At 41.9% G+C, this 21321-nt stretch overlaps 1 protein-coding gene across 5 annotated transcripts; it reads right to left on the reverse strand.

The window, feature by feature from the left end:
• Positions 1-535: 535 nt before the first annotated feature.
• col1a2 (collagen, type I, alpha 2) lies at positions 536-21024 on the reverse strand. 5 transcript variants are annotated; one of them, XM_034891877.1, is made up of 50 exons: positions 20800-21024; positions 19026-19030; positions 17712-17747; positions 17161-17244; positions 16461-16517; positions 16164-16208; positions 15971-16024; positions 15771-15824; positions 15550-15603; positions 15384-15437; positions 14247-14300; positions 13780-13824; positions 13568-13666; positions 13274-13327; positions 12821-12919; positions 12361-12405; positions 11926-12024; positions 11715-11768; positions 11489-11596; positions 11325-11378; positions 11078-11176; positions 10728-10781; positions 10438-10536; positions 10270-10323; positions 10115-10168; positions 9932-9985; positions 9646-9699; positions 9503-9547; positions 9176-9274; positions 8831-8938; positions 8665-8718; positions 8493-8546; positions 7553-7606; positions 7327-7380; positions 7102-7209; positions 6750-6803; positions 6147-6200; positions 5821-5982; positions 5546-5653; positions 5153-5260; positions 4472-4525; positions 4266-4373; positions 4075-4128; positions 3765-3872; positions 3586-3639; positions 3105-3212; positions 2752-2995; positions 2437-2621; positions 2054-2296; positions 536-1922 (listed from the first exon to the last, which is right to left on the reverse strand). In XM_034891877.1, exons 1-50 carry the CDS (start codon positions 20867-20869, stop codon positions 1776-1778), a joined length of 4059 nt encoding a protein of 1352 aa, XP_034747768.1. In that variant the 5' UTR covers positions 20870-21024; the 3' UTR covers positions 536-1775. The 5 variants fall into 5 exon arrangements, with proteins under 5 accessions (XP_034747768.1, XP_034747766.1, XP_034747769.1 ...); XM_034891875.1 differs by lacking the exon at positions 19026-19030 and adding an exon at positions 18907-18911 and having other exon boundaries at positions 20800-20988; XM_034891878.1 differs by lacking the exons at positions 5821-5982; positions 19026-19030 and adding an exon at positions 18907-18911 and having other exon boundaries at positions 20800-20988.
• Between the last annotated feature and the right edge of the window lie 297 nt (positions 21025-21321).

Here is a 21321-nt window from a genome sequence, read left to right on the forward strand (position 1 = left end):
TTTGGCTTTTCGTAAAACAGCAATAGTACACAAACAGGAAAGGGAGGAGAGGGGGGAATGACATGCAGCGAAGGGCCGCAGGTCATTTTTGAACCCAGGCCCCTGGCTCGCCTCATCATGTATTTGTATGCATAAAAGATGCTGTAGACCCATAGATGCCAAATGCATATTGTGTCAGAGGAAACAAGTCTTTGCTGCTCAGTGGTCAAAGATCCTCTATCTATTTGACCAAAGGCATTGTACCCAGAGCAGGGATGCGAATGAAGCAAGGCATACTGCCCCCTAGTGGTTATAGTTAGTGCTGCAAGTGCCATTTAACGTGTTGATGCCTTCATCTCCAGCTAAACAGAACTGATTCTAAATGTAAAGGTGGAATTAAATCCAAATTTCCAGAAAGCTTGAATAACCCAGTTCCATCAACACACTGATTCTCAGCTTCTAACAAGTGACAACAAATAATTTCTGCAGGAATGTCATGTCCCTGTATTGAATCTAACTCATCGGTATGCATTTATAACTGTAATCCAAGCCTTGATCCAAACCACAGACATTTATTTGGATGCAAAAGTTGTATTATGCAAGGAAAAGCAACATCAGAGGATGCATATTTACAAGAAACAATGCACGTTAGTAATCACACATTGGCATGGACAGTGTCAACAGACATTTACTGTACATTGAAATTGGATGCTGTTGAAAAGCAAGAAAGAGTAGGGGGTAAAAGGGGATATGACTGTGCTTCCACAATAGGAAGATGTTTAAGTTAATAAAGATGTGTTGTCATTATCCAAATCTAGAACCAAAGTACAGTGACAAACCTTCAATGGTGTCATTAAAACATGAAAGCATTTAATTCACTGAGCATTGTGTTTTGGAACATTGGACATGCTTTATTTCAGAACTTTTCACAATTTATTTAAACATCTCACATATACAAAATAGGTACAATAGACTTTGTGGTTTCATTTTTTGAGAGAGAGAGAGAGTGAGAGAGAGAGAGGCCACCTAAAAAGAATTGGATGAAATATGTCAGTATGAACACTCAGTGTGGGGTTTGGAAGTTAAAAAAGCCTGAACAAAAACCAAAACAATAAAAAAAAACTTCTAGACAAAACAAAAAAGAACGAAACCAAACAAAAACCAGACATCAGATTTAGGAACATTCCACCTGCTTAAATTGGGGGAGTATCAGGGGACAATTGCAAGACTCCTTAAATGTCAATACAAAGTAATACAGTAAAAAGTGGTTTGCTCCACAGCTGCATATTAGCACCATAGATCTCTGCTTCAAGTAACTGAGCACCTTCCGATACATGACAAAGCTTGAAGCATTAGAAGTCTTAACATCCCGGTTGTGGACCCAGGTTTTGTCAAAAGTATTTTCTTTAGGTATACTGGCATGAGGTAGCTTAAACCTTTTTTTCATGGAAATTGTGGTTTTAAACCTCCTCTTTGGAAGATATACAAAGACCACAAAGTGATGCATACTTTCAGCGTTTTTATTTCACTTCTTTTATTTTTTACAAAACGATGACATGATGTCCCACAACAAGCTGTTTTCCCGCGTCCCTTTGGGTTGCTGTATTAATTTGCATTGCACAAACGCTCCGTTCAGTCCGTTCAGTCCTCTCAGATAGTTGCCCATCTTAAGCAAGTGGATGCGCAGAGAGAAATCAGCATTCGGTATAAAAAAAAAACAACAAAGAAAGAAGGGCAGAGATTTTGTTTTTTTCGTTCTTTCTCTCTTTTTGGGTGTTAATTTATCATGAGTCTATTTATTTGAAACAGACTGGGCCAATGTCCAAACCAAACTCCTGATCAGCTCCACCAATGTCCAAAGGTGCAATGTCGAGGATGGGCAGGCGAGATGGTTTATTCGTTCTGTACTCAATCACTGTCTTGCTCCATTCACCAGTATGTCTCTGCAAGTGTATAGGAAGAAGATGAGAAACCCCATTTTAGAATAGTGGCAAAATGCTACAAATCACACTGAAGCAACAAAGGTAACAGAAATGACCAAAGAAAACAACAGAAAAAGCAAAGAGACACTTACAGTGCAGCCGTCCTCCAGCACGGAGAAGGTGAAGCGGCTGTTGCCCTCGGCTCTAAGCTCTACATCATTGGAGCCCTGGAGCACCACAGCCTTCTTCAGGTTACCGGTCTCCTCACTCATGTAGGCGTTGCTGTTCTTGCAATGGTAGGTGATGTTCTGGCTAGCCTGGTTGGACAGCAGGCGCATGAAGGCAAGTTGGGTGGCCATGCTCTGTGGGCTGAGTGTCTCATCGTTGTAGGTAAACTGCATTAAGGAAAGAATGACAGTCAGAATTTTGAATATGAAAAATATAACATTTGTTGTTACTGGTATTTCCTGGTCTTGTGTGGTGTTAAAACCATTTTTTCATTTCAAATACAGTAAAATACGTCTACAATGCTCACCTCAGTACCACCGTTGATGGTCTCTCCAAACCAGACGTGCTTCTTGCTCTCGGTGCTTCTGTACCAGTTCTTCTGGGAGATGCTCTTGGGGTGGGCATGGATGCAGGTCTCGCGGGTGGAGAAGTCACAGAACACCTTGATGGCATCATTGATGCATCCCTGGTTGGGGTCAATATAGTAGAATCCTACAGGGCAGGAAAAAAACAGTCACATTGCTAGAGATAGAATCTCTTAATCTTACTTCATATGGGCTAAAAAAGACATCTAAACCTAACTAAATGTAGCGGTATGTATGCCCCAGGGGTGATATCTTACCGCTGCTCCAGTCGGGGTGGCTGAGCTTGATGTCACGGCAGGTGCGGGCAGGGTTCTTCCTGGATCCCTCAGGGGTGAGCAGGTTCTCAATCTGAGTGTTAAGGGACTTAAGGGTGGCATCAACCTCGTAGTCCTTGGCTCTCAGGGCGGGCTGATCAGCTCTGTACTCATCATATCCAGAGACATCATATCCACCACCAGCAGGGCCGGGAGGTCCAGGCAGACCGGGAGCTCCAGCAGGACCCTGATATGTATAAGAGAGTGGATTGATATTTTGGATCCTATACAGGTGCTCCTTGAGGTTGTACAGTGGAGCTGAACTGTCTGGTTTACAAGACTTGTGTTGTGCTTACAGCAGGTCCGACGTATCCAGGGGGACCACGAGCACCAGGAGAGCCAATAGTACCATGGCTGCCAGCTCTGCCATCCTTACCAGGGGGTCCGTGGGGTCCAGCAGGTCCCTGAAGATGAGGTCATCACATGTAAAAGTCAAACATTTGCCTTTTTTTGGAAATCCTGCATCCCATGTGACTGTAAATTACAGTATCTCCTGCGTTTGGTGTTTAATGATCACGAAAAGAACACAACATAACAGGGACAATTTAGAAAGTTATAAATGCCTTGTAATCTTTTTGACATGTTATTAGCTCTGAACCTGGTTTATAACATTACAATGATCACTCCTTGATACTCTCTTTGCCGCGGTATCTACCATGCTGACCTGAAATAGCTCTGCTAATTCTTATCTATAAGCATTGGATTTGTTCACATGGATACAGGTGGAACAAGAAAACCATTAATGTATTAAGGTAAGGTTATTAGGATTATTCTCACTCTGGGTCCAGCAGATCCACTTGGTCCAGCAGATCCAGTGTCACCAGATGGTCCCTAAGGGGAGAGAAGGTGCATCATTGAATTGCATCATAGTAGACATCGTAGATTAGTCAATATCAGCACATGCAGGAGTACATTTACATATTTTGTGTGCATTATGATGGTGGGCTGTCACTTACAGAAGGTCCGGGCATTCCCTGGAGACCAGCATGTCCACGCAGACCCTTCATGCCTCTCTCTCCTTTTTCTCCAGCAACTCCCTTCTCACCACGGGTTCCAGCAGGTCCCTATAGAACACACACACACACACGCACACACACACACACACACACACACACACACACACACACACACACACACACACACACACACACACACACACACACACACACACACACACACACACACACACACACACACACACACGTTACATCAGTGTACTTTTAGTTGATGAACACTAGTTCTATGATATATGTTCATTGTACTTACAGCGGCACCTCTAGCTCCAGCGGCGCCAGCGGGTCCAGAGGGACCAGATGGGCCCTAGTGACAAGGTGAGACAAGAACAAAAGGATGAGTGAAGAAAGCAGATGCTTGTAGATGTTGTGTACGATGCATGTTGCTACTTTGAAATGGCCTGGTAGTGAATCCATTTTAAAAGAGTTGCTGTTAATACTTACAGCCTCTCCACGGTTTCCAGGTCTGCCCGAAGCTCCAGTGGGTCCAGCGGGTCCGGGGGTACCAGCAAGTCCCATGGAACCAGCAGGTCCAGGCTCACCACGGTCTCCCTAAACATGGTGGAAAAGTGTAAATGCGGGTCAGAGCACAGCGTATGTGTGTGTGCTCTGTATACAAACGTGTTTTAAAGTGTATGAAAGGGCATTACCTTGAATCCAGGATTACCAGGACGGCCAGGGGGTCCATCGTTACCGGGGCTGCCCTGTAGATGGTGAAATATATTACAGTTGACACATAAATGTCTGTCTTTATATCAAACTATCATGTTAGGTTGTTTGTGAGTCTGTGTTTTTGTTCATCTACTCAAGTAAGAATTGATACGTCAATATATTGCTGTCCTCTGTGCAATACGATAATCGATAGGCTGGGGCTGAATATCAATATTTTAATTAATTAAGGTTGCGATCAACATATGAATGAGGGAAACTTGGACAAGTTAACTAGCAGAAGAGGAAGACGTTTTCAACAGGATGGCGGACATCAGTTTGAGAAAATCAGGATCTGTCCCAGCCATGTCCAAGTCCAAAGTAAGGACCTATAGTTGCTCTGTAGTTCTGTAATTTTTATTTACAGACCAAAAAGCTGTTTTTTACAGTTTTGACTTGCATTGATAAAAACAGAAAACCTGCATTTAACATTTTCACAGACATTTTGTATTCATAGTTAGACTGGTATTGCAATGTATCATTATAGGATTGTCAAGCACTATATTTATTATAACAGAACAGCCATGTCTCGTGCATCCTAGTATTGTGAGTTACCCTGTGATTCCCACCCCTACTGCTAACAGGTCATCACAGTACTTGTTATTGGCCTGTTCAATCCTTACCTCACGTCCAGCCTCTCCCTGAGGTCCAGTCATGCCAGGCAGGCCAATGTTGCCAGGGGGACCACGGGCTCCAGAGGGACCAGGAGGTCCAACTCTACCAGGCTCTCCCTGTGATGGGATGCAGAGAAAATTTAGTGGATTTTTAGCAAAGATGCATGTGTGGGGCATTCAAACCATCCAGCAAAATGGGCATGGTGACTGAAAATGTTCCTCTATTTTCTTTTACATTTTACAGTTGTGATTGTTTAAACTGATAATATTTAACTGCCAGTACACATTTTGGGAAAGTTCCATGTTGGAGATGAAGGCTTTATATGTTTAAATTAAAAATTGAAAAAACATGGTTCTGAGGCAATCATAGTGCAGGTATTATCAGTATTAATTAGTACATACCAAACCACCAGCTCCACCAGGTGCACCACGATCTCCTCTAGCACCGGGCAGACCAACGAATCCCTGAGGTCCAAGAAGACCACTGGTTCCAGGGGGACCACTAGGACCCTAAAAACACACAGGTCACATTTGAATGTTTTGATGATGGCGATCTATGGATTTATATGACCATAATAGAGATATAAACGCTGTTATAATTATTTGACCAACTGTTTTTTAAACATTTCAGTGTTCCATGGTCTCATAATTTTGACCTGAAAAAAGCAATAACTTACTGGGGGACCAGACTCTCCAGAGGGTCCTTTCTCTCCAGATAGACCAGGTGGTCCAACCATGCCCTGCTCTCCAGAAGGACCAGCGGGACCGGGATCACCACGGAGACCACGAGGACCATCCTTACCAGCGGGACCAGCATGGCCAGGGGGTCCAACAATACCCTGAGAGGGGAAGAGGTGGAGAATGTGTTATTGTCAATTGGGATCACTCTGTTTCACTGATATGAGAAGCAGCATGATGAGCGCAGTCAGTGTTGGCTTTCATGTGTGTTAACTAATCATCATTATCTTTACATAATCATCGTAAATATAAGAGCAATACTCACAGCGGGACCAGCTGCACCAACTCTGCCAGCAGCACCAGAGAAACCAGTCAGACCCTGCCATCGGAAACACACACCATCAAAGGTTAAAGCACACAGTGGCCATCATAATGTGTAGTGTCACTGTGTATATGTTTATGTGTGTTTGTGTGTGGACATCAAAGGTACAATAAAGTATTTCCTTGCCTTGGTGCAGAGGTAAAATAGAACAGAAAGAACACAAAATGCTCAATTGGCTAACCTTCAAATGTTGACATTTTAAAAGGAGTACTGCTGTAGCTATGTGGGGTATTTTTTAAAAACTCATTTATTCCCAACAATAGAGGCAAGGAACCCCATTTATGAGAGGCTAAAAGGAGGCCAATTATGATTTTGTGACTCAAGCTGCAATAAAAATCTTAGTCGCTCTTGTGGTGAAAAACAGAGCCATTTGACGTTCTCAAAATGAAACTTTGATATTTCTGATTAAATTGGCACATTAGCTTTTGGATTTAATTTGCAGTTACTATGCCCCAATTAGGCTGAAGTGAGTGTTGGCGTGTTTGTGACAAGTGCAACAGTGATGAAATCTGTGTTTGTGTGCTAATACAATGTTTCAACACTCACAGGTGGGCCGTTGTCTCCACGAGGACCAGCAGGTCCAGCAGCGCCAGCAGGACCCTAGATAAACAGATGAAGAAATCAGACACCATTCCATATTGCTATCATACATATCTCATCTGAGTTTATAAAGTACAATCCTCCGTTCTATCCCAGAGAGGTTTAATGTAATCTAAATGTAAATCTAGTAATGATGTGGTGTCAAAGTGAATGCTCTCACTGTATTATTTTGACCCCATTTTAAAGACTGTCTGATATCTAATAAATGAAGTCATGGTAAAGCACATCTATTCCATTCAGGTTAGATTTACCAAGTAGCAATGCAAGTGTGTGTAAGCCCAGTGTAAACGGTACTAACAGCAGGTCCAGACTGTCCAGCGGGTCCAGCAGGGCCAGCGGTGCCAGTTTCTCCCTTGACTCCAGCAGGTCCACGCTCTCCTCTTGCTCCAGTCTGACCATCAGCGCCCTGTAGGGAGCAAGTTGGGTTGGGGTTGGGTCAATATCTGGGAAATTGTGTATGTGTGTGTTTTTGTTTTGTAGTATATAGTACATTTCATATTGGATTGCAAGGTGGTTGGCTTACAGGGGGTCCAGCAAATCCAGCAGATCCAGCAGGGCCAACCTCTCCACGCTCTCCCTGTAGACAACAAGCAGCAGGTCAGGAAGAATGTTTATGCTGCACATAACACAGCTCTATGTAGTCTTAAGATCTTCAACGGGTATGTACTTTAGGTCAACCTATTTAGTGTGAATATGGTAAAACAGCTTATGTTTAGTTATAATGAAGATAGTCAGCCACAGTTACTTACAGGGGATCCACGAGCTCCAGCAGGGCCGGAGGGTCCAAAGCCACCACTCTCACCCTAGAAGACAGAACAGTGAGTCCTTTAGTTTAGCATAGATAGTTCCATCCATCCATCCATCCATCATCCATCCATCCATGCATCCATTCATACACACACACACACACACACACAAACACAAAATCAAACACACACGCACGCACACACACACACACACACAAAAGACATCTTTTGTCAGCATCATCATTGTTTTAGACCTTGTGTTGACTTTTGTACTGTAGATGTACTACTAGCAGTAGAAAAACTGTCAATTGGAAAACTTGATCAGATGATATGAGTCCTACAAAAGATAATGTTCTGTATTGTCTGTTTTTGGGGCAACACACAATTTAAATATCGTTTCATTGTTTTGTTGTATTTCTGCCTCTACATAGGCCAACACGCAGGAAAGATTGTGGAATAAGAATAACCTATATATTTAAAATATATAGTCGTGCATTTGTCTGCTGCATTTATTATATTATTACCACTGCTATCTGAAATGAAGTTGAGGTTTAGCCATTGTTGTAATATTATAATATTGTAAAACAGCCATTAGATGGCAGTGTTGAGGTTCTAGCTACAGATCCAACGCTACAGCATGGGTTATCCTACAGAGGAGTGGGATATACAAGGATACAAATTTGGGTTGGTCAGGCAAGAGATCATTTCTGACAGTGATTTGATCTCAACAACACGTCTTGATAGTTCTATACTGTAGGTCACTGTAACACTAGTCTGTCAGCCATCTTGAATGATGTCAGAGGCAGGCAGCCATTTTTATGTCATAAAATTTTTTCCATACCCTTAATTAATCTGTGTTACATTTTAATTCTAAAACACCTTTGTTCTAATGGTTTATGTAATTTGTTTTGTGTTAAATAATATCCACAAATTCCAGACTTACCTTATCTCCATTAGCTCCAGTGGGTCCAGGAGGTCCGGCAGGTCCGGGCATACCCTAGAAACAGAGAGGAGAGGATAGTCAGAACAAGGCTTTGGTTGCTACACTCAAACTAACGTAATGAGTGGTTACCATTTTTACATCAAGTGCCTCAAGAAAAATTAGAGTTACTTACACGGCTACCATCTCTGCCAGCATTTCCTTCAGGTCCTCTGTGTCCACCCTCTCCCTAGGAGAGAGAGAGGAGGAAATGTTAGGGAAGAAAGACATTCTGATTAACAAACATGAGATATCTGAGGGCTAAAATTTGTATTTGCAGGTGCTAGATGTTTGGAACTTACCTTCTCTCCCTTTGCTCCAGGAACACCAGCAGCTCCACGCTCACCTGGCATGCCACCTGGTCCCTGGTGTCCAGCAGCACCGGCAGCTCCAGCAGCGCCAGGCTCTCCCTGGAAACAGACATGACAATCTATGGCTCCTTTTTGCATTAAACACACATGCTCCCATAAATACAGTATCTCATATATATAGATAGATAGATAGATAGATAGATAGATAGATAGATAGATAGATAGATAGATAGACATGCACTGACATGTTCTGATTCTACAGGAATATTACATTATTACATTCAAAAGAAAATTTCCTTCATAACCTTTCTCCCTGCAGCCATGGCATCATCTTACCTTGCCACCATCGCTTCCGGGGGCTCCAGCGGGTCCACGGGGTCCAATAGGTCCCTGAGCGCCAGAAGCTCCGGCAGCACCAGGGTTACCACGCTCTCCCTGGAGGAACACACAGAGGGGGTCAGTGTATTGTGTTTAGCTACTCAAAGCCGGTTGTTGTAATATTTTATTATATGGATGCAAATGTAATCTGCCACAGAGAAAGATATATTCTGTTTGTATTCTGACTATTTTTCTGGTTTTGGCATCTTACAATCTATCAATCTGTGAGGAAACTAGAAGAATATTGGGTCTCTTGGCACACAGGCATGAACTAGTAAAACTAACCTTGGAACCAGCAATTCCAGCAACTCCATGGTCCCCTGGGATTCCCTATAGACAGGAAGGTGGGTTAGAGATGTACTGCTTATTCTACCATTTATATGGTTAAACTGTGCAACATGGTGGGAGTGTGTTTGTGTGTTACTTACTCTCTCTCCGGGCTTGCCAGCCTCTCCAGGCCCTCCAGCGGGTCCAGGCAGACCCTGAAAACAGAAAATCAAAACATCAGGACCACTGAACTCAACTTAGTCCTTTTTGCAGCTACTGCTATCTAGCTCAGGAAGATGGGTTGTGTAGCTAGAACGGAATTGCAATTAGACTGAATTTGCTCTGATTTGGGCCTTTTTATGTTTTTGAACATGCTTTTTTATTTTTACATTTTCTTAGCTCTGTTTACAGTGAGCAGGGAATTAGAAATAGATTATGGATCCAAACCTGGAAGCCAGGGGCTCCAGCAGGTCCCTGCTCTCCCTTCTCACCAGGGCCGCCCTGTAAAGAGAAAGAGAGAAGACCAATGTTAAAAACAGCATACTGATGGTTGTAGTACCAAAATCACATAAAAAAATGGTGCACGTGATTTGTCCGAACAGATGTGTATTAGTATATAAGGATGCTTACAGCGGGTCCAGTTGGGCCAGTGGCTCCATTGTTGCCATCAGGTCCAGGGAGTCCCTAGAGACACGATGACATGTTTTAACGACTGACAATAAAGCTGCAAAACATTTTATCAATGAGTTACTTTATTAAACACATTCTGGGTATTTTTCACTTACTCTCAGACCAGTGGCACCAGTGGATCCCTTATCTCCAGGCTTGCCAGCATCACCCTAAAGTAGGTATGAGGTTGGTTAAGCACAGGTCATGACAAACTTGAAAAACAAAAACACAAATTATGCAGTTTCAAATGCTCATGTTTCAGTCTTGACTTTATTTCTACTTACAGAAGGTCCTTTGGGTCCGGGGAAACCAATGTTTCCGGGCTGGCCTCTTGGTCCAGTTGGGCCGGGAGGTCCAGTGCGGCCATCTTGTCCGGCGGGGCCCTGGAGGAGGAAACAGAATGTATAGCAGGAAGTCATGTTAATTGCATTTATTTGAGCAAATATTATGTATAGTTAATATCATAAACAGCACAGAATGAGACTGATGGGAATGTCTGTGTCCTGAAGTAAAAGCTGTGAAGATTATTAATATTAAATTCACATGTTTTAGTGTAATATTTAGATTTACTCACAGAGGCTCCCTCCTTTCCTGGGGGTCCGGAGCTTCCAGGGCTTCCTGGGAGACCCTGTACAAAGTACACATCAGTCATTAAGATGCATGTATTGTCATTCATTTGAAAAGTTGCAGCTGACCCCTTGGGCCAACTACCTTTCAACAATATCTTGGGTTGAATCATGCACACAAGGCAAATTTACATCACACGATAGCCTCATACTAAAGCCATTTCTGCACTATTGCTCCACGCTATTGTAACTCAACTATTCCAATTTGCCACAGGCCTATTCTGCCTTTGAACTAGACTCAGAGAACAAACAGCCATCACATCTGTCTGACAAACCCAGAACTTAGCAAAAGACTCACTCTAAGACCAGCTGGGCCAGATTCTCCGGCGCGGCCAGCATCTCCAGGGGGTCCACGAGGTCCAGGAGAACCAGTGGAACCACGGGCACCAGGCATGCCCTACAAGAAGGAGAAAAAGAGGTCCAAGAGAAATAAGGAGGAAGTTTTGTCTTGAACCCTGACTATATTTGGAGGCAAAACTTAGTCAGGTTTCTTATCAGTGTAATTAAATGTTGGTGGAAGGAGATCTTGTTCATTGAAGACTCACAATTGGGCCAGTTCTTCCCTCACTACCAGGCATGCCACGGCTGCCGGGGGATCCCTGTAAGAGGCACACAGGCATTAGCAGGGGAGCCAAGAAACGCAGCTCTGAATATGGAAGAATCATTTGGGCACAACAGCACCCATCAGAGACGTTGGTCTGGTACTCACTCTAGCTCCACGGCCTCCAGCAGGTCCAGTGGCACCAAGCTCACCAGTTGGTCCTCTCTTGCCCTCCTCACCCTGAGGTCCGGGGGGTCCCTGAGGTCCAGAGTTACCCTGAGGAAGGCAAGAGAGAAGATGAAGGACAGCAGTCATAATCACAATATTCAGAGATGTTCAGTTTCTGTTTGGTGACATTTTAAACAAAAAGAACAGGATCAGGATGGGAACTCACAGGCTCTCCTTTGGGTCCGCTGTCTCCCTTAACACCCTGAGCACCAGGATCTCCCTAAAAGAGATAAGCAGATGCAACTATTGAAACAATCGATCATCTGTGTACAATCATTTGTGAATGTTTCTGTGTCAGTATGCGTTGTGTGTAGGTACATCTCCATATTACATATGTATGTTTTTTGTGAATATTTGTGAGTTGGTTGTGTACTTACAGAAAGGCCTCTCTGTCCAGCAGGACCCTGAGGACCCTGGGGTCCAGGTCCTCCTCTTGGTCCAGGGAAGCCAGGAGCTCCACTAACACCAGGGGTGCCCTAAGTAACAACAAAGATGGACAGATGAGCATCACTCAAGCCTAACTTAAAATACTGTCATTATTTGATTGAGTGTTTTGCCTTTATCATCAAATATTTTTTTAATATAATATACACATTAATAGACACAATTAATTAAGAAATTATATTATGTTAAGTTCTAATAGAAAAATAAAATCCTGCAATCAGTAAAGTTACAGCATGTTCTGCGATTACAACAACCTATTTACAGTATGTGTTATGTGTGCAGCATGGCGTTGGCCTAATTGTTATAACCTCTGACCCTAATTGACCTTTGACCTATTTATGCTGTGATAGTACAACTTGACCACTTACAGCAGCTCCCTTGGCTCCGTTCAGACCATTAGCACCAGGGTTACCCTACAGGGAAAGAAAAATATCTTAAAGAAATCTTATCAACAACTAAAACATTCAGAATGAAAAATCCATTGCTAAAATGATTACATCTGACTTTTTATAGATTCAACAAGTGCACTCCAGAGCATAATATGGAATGTGTGATATTATCACCCAAAGTAACAACAGTAAATGACAACATATGAAGGATTGTTTACTAAACTAAACATCCCTAAATTAGTTAAGGGATAAATTAATGCTTAGCAATGGCACAGCTTCCAAAGACAAATCAATGCAAACAAATTATTGATAATTTGTAGCCTGGAACAAAAGAAAAGTCAAGACAAAATCAAGTATTAAATAAAATACATGTTGTAGCTTATACTTTTTCCAGGAAGGTAACTTGGGAGTCTAAGAGGCAACATCTTTATGTACTTACAGCTGGACCAACGGGGCCAACAGCACCATTGAGACCGGGCTCTCCTCTTGCTCCTTGAGCTCCAGTTGGGCCAGTAGCTCCAGCAGGTCCAATCTCTCCCTGTCAAAGACAAAAAAACATTCATAATCAAATAATGTCATCATAATAATGGATGTGTTAATATGCATTTGTTTTAGTGGTATTTTTATTTCGAATATAAACGGCCGTGAGTGACTATGTTGAATATGTATGACTATGTATGTTACATGTTCCAATTATTCCCATGGGGATAGTATGCAAGAAGCTATTGGGATGGTGAACAATGACAGATGGTGACAGAGTTAATTTGTCTGAGACATGCTTATACTGTATGGTAGTGAGAATTGTCTCCTTTATGGTCCGAAACATGAACATCTCTGGGAGGATGTGTTGCCAAAGGCCCGTAAATGCTACAGGAAGTGACATCACACTTACTTTGGGTCCGGGGCCACCGGGGAAACCTGGGGGACCAGCAGCTCCAAGGGGACCCTGGGGAAAAGAATAGCAGATATGACATCAGGACATATGTAATAAAGGTAAGAGCTCACATTAAGGTTAAAGTTTGTCTTATATGGGTGCAATTATACAATCAACATTCTGTGGCATGATTACGCCTTTCTCTGATATTATATTACACATTATTATTTATACAATATGATACCAATCACAAAGTAGTCTCTGGATAGGTATCTTGATCATACATTTTGAGTTTAAAGGTCCAATACTCACAGCAGGGCCAGCGGGTCCAACGTTGCCATCAGCACCACGGGCACCAGCAGGGCCAGCAGGGCCAGCACGGCCTCTCTCTCCAGACATACCCCGAGCTCCCTAAAGGGAGGATACACAAAAACAATAGAGATGAGAAAAGTGTCTTTACTGCAGATGTGTAATGGCAAAGAAGACATTTCGTTCATAAATGCTGAGCTTAATGAAAAACGTACAGCCAGTCCAGGACTTCCGGAAGCTCCATGGGCACCAGGCTCACCCTAAAGGAGAGACAGGAGAAGGGGGATTAGGGTGATGAGTTATCTGGAGCAAAGTGACTCAAGGCCCAAGGGTAACAGGTCAAATAGAGAAAGGAAGGTGAAAACCCTGACAGTATTGGTATTGCTAGTGTATGTGAGTGTGTTATTATTTAAGATTTAAGATTGATCTATTAGGACAATGCACATTAATCAACTCACCAGTGCTAGCCACTTGGCTAATTTTCTAGTCATAGCTACCTCGAGAAACTATCCTATTTGAAATACACTCATTCTTTCAGAAACTACATTACTAAATTCTAACCCCAAATGTATCAGTAGGCTGACATCGACATTAATAGAAGAGAAACTGGGATCCTGCATGAAATAAAGTACTCAGTAGCAAAGTTTATTGTTGCAGTCATGAGGATGGTGAAGATGCTCACCTTAGCGCCAGCACCACCATTCTCTCCCTTGCGTCCATCCAGACCAGTGTAACCCTGTAAGACAGAAAGAGAGCGATGATGGAAGATGTATGAAGGGATAAAAGAGTACTGTTATTAACACTATTATTGGTATTAAAATGGGCTGCTTCAGAAACAAGCAAAAAAAAAAGGAAGAGATTAGGGGGAAGATATTATGGATTAAGTGTGGAGACGGGGATCCTCGTGAGATAGATCCAATTATCACAGGAATCAGTATGTGGGATAAACACAACATCTGCTTGTTTGACCTATCAAAAGAAGCCATACTGACATTAAGACATTCAAAGCATTACGTGAGACATTACGAAAGCTTGTCTGTTGACGAAGGTGCTGTCCCAGAAACGTTTAGTATTTGGCTCTGAGGTTTTCATGCTAAACAGGGACTAAAAATCTTAAACAGAAGCCATTAAGCCCTGCATGAAATCCACTTTGAAATTATCTTTCAGGAGACAGAACAAATGGAAGTTAGGTCCATAATCACATGTGTTGCTTTTCCGCCATTTTTTCATTCTGTTTCAGAGCAGTTTGTGCTTGCTTCAAGCCAGTGGGCTCGAAACAAGGTGATTAGCCCTCCTTTTGTCCTCAGGTCAAATTTGACCCATTTTGTATATCAGAAATTCATCACATGGATGTTTCTTTTCTTCTTCACAAGTTAAATAAATGATCAGTTCCCTACTGTCATTGAATCTGTTTGTTTTATTTAATTTAATAACAAAAAAGTGACAAAAAATGGGTTCCTAGTGGTAGAGTAAGCGGCCATATAAAGAGGCTCAGTCCTAAGCGCAGAAGTTGCGTGTTCGATTACGACGTGCATTTCCTGCACGTCATCCTACTTTCTTTCCTCGTTCATTTCTAAGCCGTCCAGTCACTAAAGGCCCAAATGCCAGAAAGAAATCATAAAAAAGGGACAAAAATAATTAAAAAATCATAAAGAGGGACAAAAAAATCATAAAAGGGACAAAAGTGTCAAAAAAAGACAACCACATTTATTTTTTGTGATCAATTTTGAGCTAGAAAAACTAAAAGAAGACAACATGAGGGTTAGGTAAACCATGCAGATGAAGTTTCAGTCAAGCAGAGACAAATATCAGCACTCACTCTGTGTCCCTTCATTCCTGGGAGTCCAGGGGTTCCGGGGAATCCACGAGCGCCCTGCAATTCAAAATAAAGAAAATATTAATGAGACATGCACCACATTCACCATTCAGATGTCTGTTTTGTATCTATTTGATTCATCCTCTTTGATTTGGAGAGCATCCTTTACCTGTGGGCCGGGGGTTCCTCTGTCTCCGGGCTTACCAGGTCGGCCGTTGTTACCCTGTAGATCAGGAAATAAGGTGTTACCGTTTGACATTGTAGCTGCAATAACTCGCAGCAATAACTCAAATCCAGCATAACACAGCAGGGGAAAACTAAGTATTTACAGGATTTGTGAACAAAAGTAGCCTCTTAAAATTGTTTGTAGAAAAACAAATGTATGCGTACATCCTCTCCAGATTTGCCAGGGGGTCCAGGTGGGCCACGAGCACCGAGGGGGCCCTTGGGGAAAAAAAACAGAGAACATTTGAGAACCATTTAAGAGGGTGGTATCACATGGGTAGGGCTGACAAGGAAGTGATTCCAAAGCAGTTCTTGACATGTGCTAATTTGAAGAGTTTTATATAGTTTTTTTAGGATAATCTTACAGTCTGTCCAGGCTCTCCGGGCTCACCAGGGTGTCCGGTGTGTCCCTGAGGTCCCTGATGAATTATGATAAGAGGCAATTAGTCTTCATATAAACAACATAGCAGCAGAATGAGCACATGGGTGTGAACAAATGGTCAAGTTGGATATCAAATCAGTCCATAGTTTGAATTTGCAGTGGGTGTGTGAACTTACAGGGGGTCCAGGAGGTCCGGGAGGGCCTCTAGGGCCCACCAAACCCTGAAAAAGAGAATTAAGTTAATTGTACATATTGTGTGTCAACACTAAAGACTTCATCTATGCTGGTGCACTTTGTCATGAGAATAAGTGCAACTGCATCAGGACTGGAATCAGGTGTGAGGTATAAGTATCTTACCACAGACCATAAGTGTTTATGTGTAGGTAAGGAGGTAAAGACACACACACAATAACTGTGGAGTCTGATTCTACTGAATGAAGGTATAGAGGAATTGTGATAGAGAGGGGCCTCACCGGGGGTCCAGGGGCGGGATCGGGAGCTTTTGAACCATCATACTGAGCAGCAAAGTTCTGATAAACAGAAGAAAAAAACAGAATGAATAAGTCACAATGAGAAACTTATAATAATCTAAGGACTATTGGAATAGCAGTAGTCACTGTTTCAAGCAGTTGTCATTATGAATACATAAAATGTATTTAATGTGTATAATACAGAAAATTACATCAAGGGGGTGCATTCAAATGATTTACCATAAAATGCAAATGAGCATCCTACTTCTTTGTTTAGAGCTTGAAGACTTAAAAGAGATTGAAATAAACCTAATAGTAACCTTGTTGTATATTATCTGTGTGTCACCTGCTGAGCCATAGTGACAAATGGGTAAAGGACAAAGGTCACGGGTAATAACGTCATTAATAAGATTCATTACTTTTCTATTTCAACATAAAACCGAAAAGAGCACCAAGGGGGATTATGATCACTGCACAGAATCACAGAATGCAGCCCTGATATCGTGAAATACACTCATCAAACGATGAGACGAGACAAAAAGATAATTACAATGCTTTTTTTTTTTCCAGCACAGTTTGCATCATTAGAAATAAGTCAAAATCCCAGCCAGAACTGCATTATCGTCATCGTTTTCGGACCTCATTTAGGATGTACACAGCAATGCCAAGCAGCTTATTTTGCGAGTATGAACAGTGGACTTACTCCTCCGAGTCCAGGGGGGCCAGGGGGGCCAGCGGGGCCAGGGAGTCCGGGTTTGCCGTCTCTTCCATTTGGGCCCTTAGGACCCTGTAAAACCCAGATTATATAGTGAGTCACACTGCTACGGATTAAACAGCATGCTGATTGGTTTTACTGTGACTCTTAGGTTATTCTATGTCATAAATGAACTGAAACACTAGATACAGAGAGGAAGCTCGACCACTGATGTAGCATATTGTGTGATTATATGATATAATGAGCGGACAAAACTTAAGTGAAAGAAACTACTTAAAAAATTAATTTATTGGTAAAATAAATAAGGTTAATGTTTTAAATCGTACCAACCACATTCACATCACTATTATTGTCCGTAAACGCTAGGGCCTATGGCTGATGTAAACAAAGGGGTGTGGCCTACTGAGGTTAGAAAGTCAAATGACATCAACAAACGCTACCCTAAACTCGCATAAAATAAATACCACATCAAAATGCCTAAAATACATATTTGATGACAGTTGTTTGATCGAGGGAAGAATAATTTCCATTCAGCTTACCCTGTCACCTCGAGGTCCTTTGTCTCCTCTGGGACCCTGCAGCAGAAGAATCACTCAGTCAGACCAAAACACAGAGCAGAATACTCTGCTGTTCCTCTAGCAAGCAAGTTGTCTAATCTAAACTATACTAAATGTAACTAAAAGCACAAGAAAACCGATATGAATTATATTCACTGATCGGTACTATGATAATATCAATAAAATGTGTTTGTGAACAACCTTGACCTTGCAGGTAAACAAGTTAAATCCCATTTCAGTGATTAGACTTGACACCATTAAGATGCCCTTTGAACTGTACATTATGTGTCATTATGTGTCCTTTATCAGACAATAACAACATTATGTGCTCACCTTTGTGATTCCCTAAATAGAAAAGAAAATAAATAAATGTATGATTTATTTATTCAGTCTTTTCAGGCTCATATCAAACATTCAGCTCTCTTATCTTTTGCACAAGCATATAGATGAGTGGCCACTGTAAGAAATAGCTAAGCAAAATACGATATGCTTCTGTCACAATGAGAGATATAACATGCTCATGCAGATACTGGAATTAAAATGAAAACATGGCATGTCCATGTATTATAGATGCTCAACATGTGCACATAGATGCTAAATGAAGTGTCCCCAGGCCAGACTTAACAACCTCTGAGCATTAAGAGCATGTTAGTCCACGGAACCAATACAGTTTTAAAAGGTTACCAGAACCACACTGCTACACCTTTAAAACATCTAATTGCTACACACCATGCTGATTTAGGCAATCTCAATTAGGAACAGAAGCAGTCTATGTTTGTCTTACATTAGAGGTGCCCCAGTCTTACACTGATGGATAACAATTCAACAATTTTAAGTTTTATCTGAGCTGAAACTCTCAGCCTTTTCCTCACTGGTCTGAGATCAGCTTTCCTACATCAAAATCAAATCCAAATCAAGGAGCAGAGAACTGACCCAGAGCCAGCTGTTAGGGGCAAACCTCTCTCTGCCCCTCAGAAAGGATCCTTTGTACCAGGCCCCAAGGGTGCCTCAGAGCTGCGGTTTTAGCTTTCATTGACACAAACTTTAGCCAATAGGACCCTCACCTATTCATGGACAGGAAGGGCAAAAAATGCAAGAAATAACTTAGTTCAGGGGCAGAAACTCCTAAATGACATGCTCTGCCATCGTTGAGATTGCTCAAATGGCCAAGACCAACCGAGACGTCTTTCTGACATGGAATATTTCACAGCATTTGGAAGAGAAAAGAAGCAAAGAGACAAGGTAAAGCTATCATTTAGAAATGTTGCTTTCATGATTTCATGCATGTGGACTAACCAAGTCTGTGGCGTTGGAGAGATGACGAGGAGGAAGAGGCAAAAATGAGGGTGGGGGAGAGAAGAGGGAATATTCCGTTAGAACATGAACAGTCAACTAAAAAAGAAACAATGGCATTTCAATCTATCTCTTTTCTTTTTAATTGAATTAACCTCTTTCTGTATCAAATGAAAAAGGTTGTGGTTTTCCTTTGCATGAGAACAAAGTATATCAACATGGACATGCTGGGCTGTAACTCCACTATGCACAAACAACACTGTATGCCTTAATGTGAGACATTTAAGTACACAGTAACAATGCTTAAGTCTAATAACCCCATGTTTAAATTTTCTTTGCAAATAATGAGTGAGAAACAGAAAGCTGCACTTCTTCGGTGTTATGAAGGCCTTAGTTTTCATCTGGGATGTCAGAGTTTAGGACTGTCAGAACATAACTGCACTTAACACCCGTATGCTAAATGTTGAACAAATCCTTCTGACATGCCTAAAACAACTATCCTTCCCGCGTTGTTTATTTCCTTTATTTCCTGTAGCACAAGTCCCAGTTCATGGCTAAAAGTGTAGCTGAGACATCTGTCTGATCAACGTCTCTAAACCGTCCAACAAATGTGAATTTAGGTGTTCAATAGCATTCCAGATAGAAGGGATCCAGCTGCTAACATGTCTGAACAGGTAGTGTATGCCCTCAGGACAGGAATAGTTGGCCTGCTACTGAAAACAAGACTAGAACTACACCACTTGTATTGTGGGACATGACATCATGACATCTGTAATTGATGCTTGTTCTGATTTCTGCTGAAATATTATTAAAATAATATAATCTGATTTTGTGTTAAAAAGGGGTACATTTGAGCATAAATAGACTGTACAAATTTGTAAAATAGTTTTGACTGTGACTAATGTTTGTTTCTCTTATCCACACTTTGTTGCATGTGGACATCACCTGGTCATGGGTGGGTTTGGCACAGCTGGGACCTCCCCATGAACTCTAAGCCTTCGCGTCTAATCACGACCACAAGGCGGCGCACTTGAACATTCAATGTGATGTGTGACTACTTATTTCTCCATTTAATGTACCACAATAATGAAAAGAAGCGAAGAAGCTTTAACTTCAATGCAGATCTTGTCTTTAAATCATTTTATGACTTAAATAATGATACATTAGGTAGTAAACTGCAACTGCAAAGAAAGTCATGGACGAGGCTATTTAGTTGATCAGAAAGCTAGAAATACTATAACATGTGAGCATTTAGTCTAAGTTCTTCTTTTTGATAAACATATTTATCTTTCCTTAACTCAAAGAAAAGAACATCTAATTGTGCCAAGCAGATGTTTGCACCCATGGCCACTAGGGGGAGACATTAATGTTTCCTATATGAAAGCCTCATTAGCTGGGCGTCCAGATGGAACAATATGTACAACGCCCCACACAGTTCTTTCATCCTGTCTCAAAGAAAATTCACATTTACCCTATTTTAATGACTCCACGTGCATTAAAAGTTCTGAAAAGCCACTGGGCCAACTACTTTAGAGGTCTTTTTTCTTGAGTGCAAATTCTCCCTCTCTTGGAAACTAATCAATTATAAAATAATTGTATCCTTGGGGGAAAAAAAGTGAAAAATCCTCTGCATGAGCTCAATCCGTTGAGCTTTATTGAGCTGTCTTCAGGTTGACCTCCATGTAAGTCCCAAACAAAAGCCAAAATGCAAGATCCTCAAGCAGTGGGACTCGAGAAAAAATATCCATCACAGAAAAGAGCAGATATTCAAACTTACATTGGCATGACGCTAGGTATGAAGTTACTGCAAGCAGCAACAGAATCCGAGAATCCACAAAGCTGAGCATGTCTACGCAGACATGCAGACTCCTTGTGCTGCTTAAGCCCTGTTTTTAAACCTCCTCCAGTTGTGGTGACAAGAGTAACTCCAAACAGAGCAGAAACCGGCTGCCGTGATGCTAGAATAATAAAGTTCTATCAGGCCTATTTATACGGCAGGAGGGTCCCTGGTCTGCGTGTCAAAAGTCAGCCCACCGGCCAATGAGAGAAGAGAAACCCAATCTGACTCCCATCCCTCTCCAGCTCAGACTCAGTCATGTGGTGCTGCATCTCCCAGCCTCCTCTCCACCAGAACCCGTTTGGCAAAGCTTTGGCGATGATGACGAGTGCAACGTTTTAATTAGATCCATTCTTTTTGAGGACGTGGACAGCGTCGACGTTTAAAAGGGAGCAGTAGGCCAACGCGTTTTCCCTTTTAACGGGTTGCATTGACTCCGTATTGTCAGTACTGAGATCCGGG

Source organism: Etheostoma cragini, chromosome 14 (genome assembly GCF_013103735.1).
Source record: "Etheostoma cragini isolate CJK2018 chromosome 14, CSU_Ecrag_1.0, whole genome shotgun sequence".
Classification (NCBI taxonomy): Eukaryota; Metazoa; Chordata; class Actinopteri; order Perciformes; family Percidae; genus Etheostoma; species Etheostoma cragini.

Coding starts and splice junctions, on each gene's coding strand:
- col1a2 (XM_034891877.1), bottom strand. CDS start 20,869: ATGCTCAGCTTTGTGGATTCTCGGATTCTGTTGCTGCTTGCAGTAACT. Junction 10,169..10,269: donor CTGGTGCCACTGGTCTGAGA/GTAAGTGAAAAA, acceptor TCGTGTCTCTAG/GGACTCCCTGGACCTGATGG. Junction 4,129..4,265: donor CTGGAAACCGTGGAGAGGCT/GTAAGTATTAAC, acceptor CCTTGTCACTAG/GGCCCATCTGGTCCCTCTGG.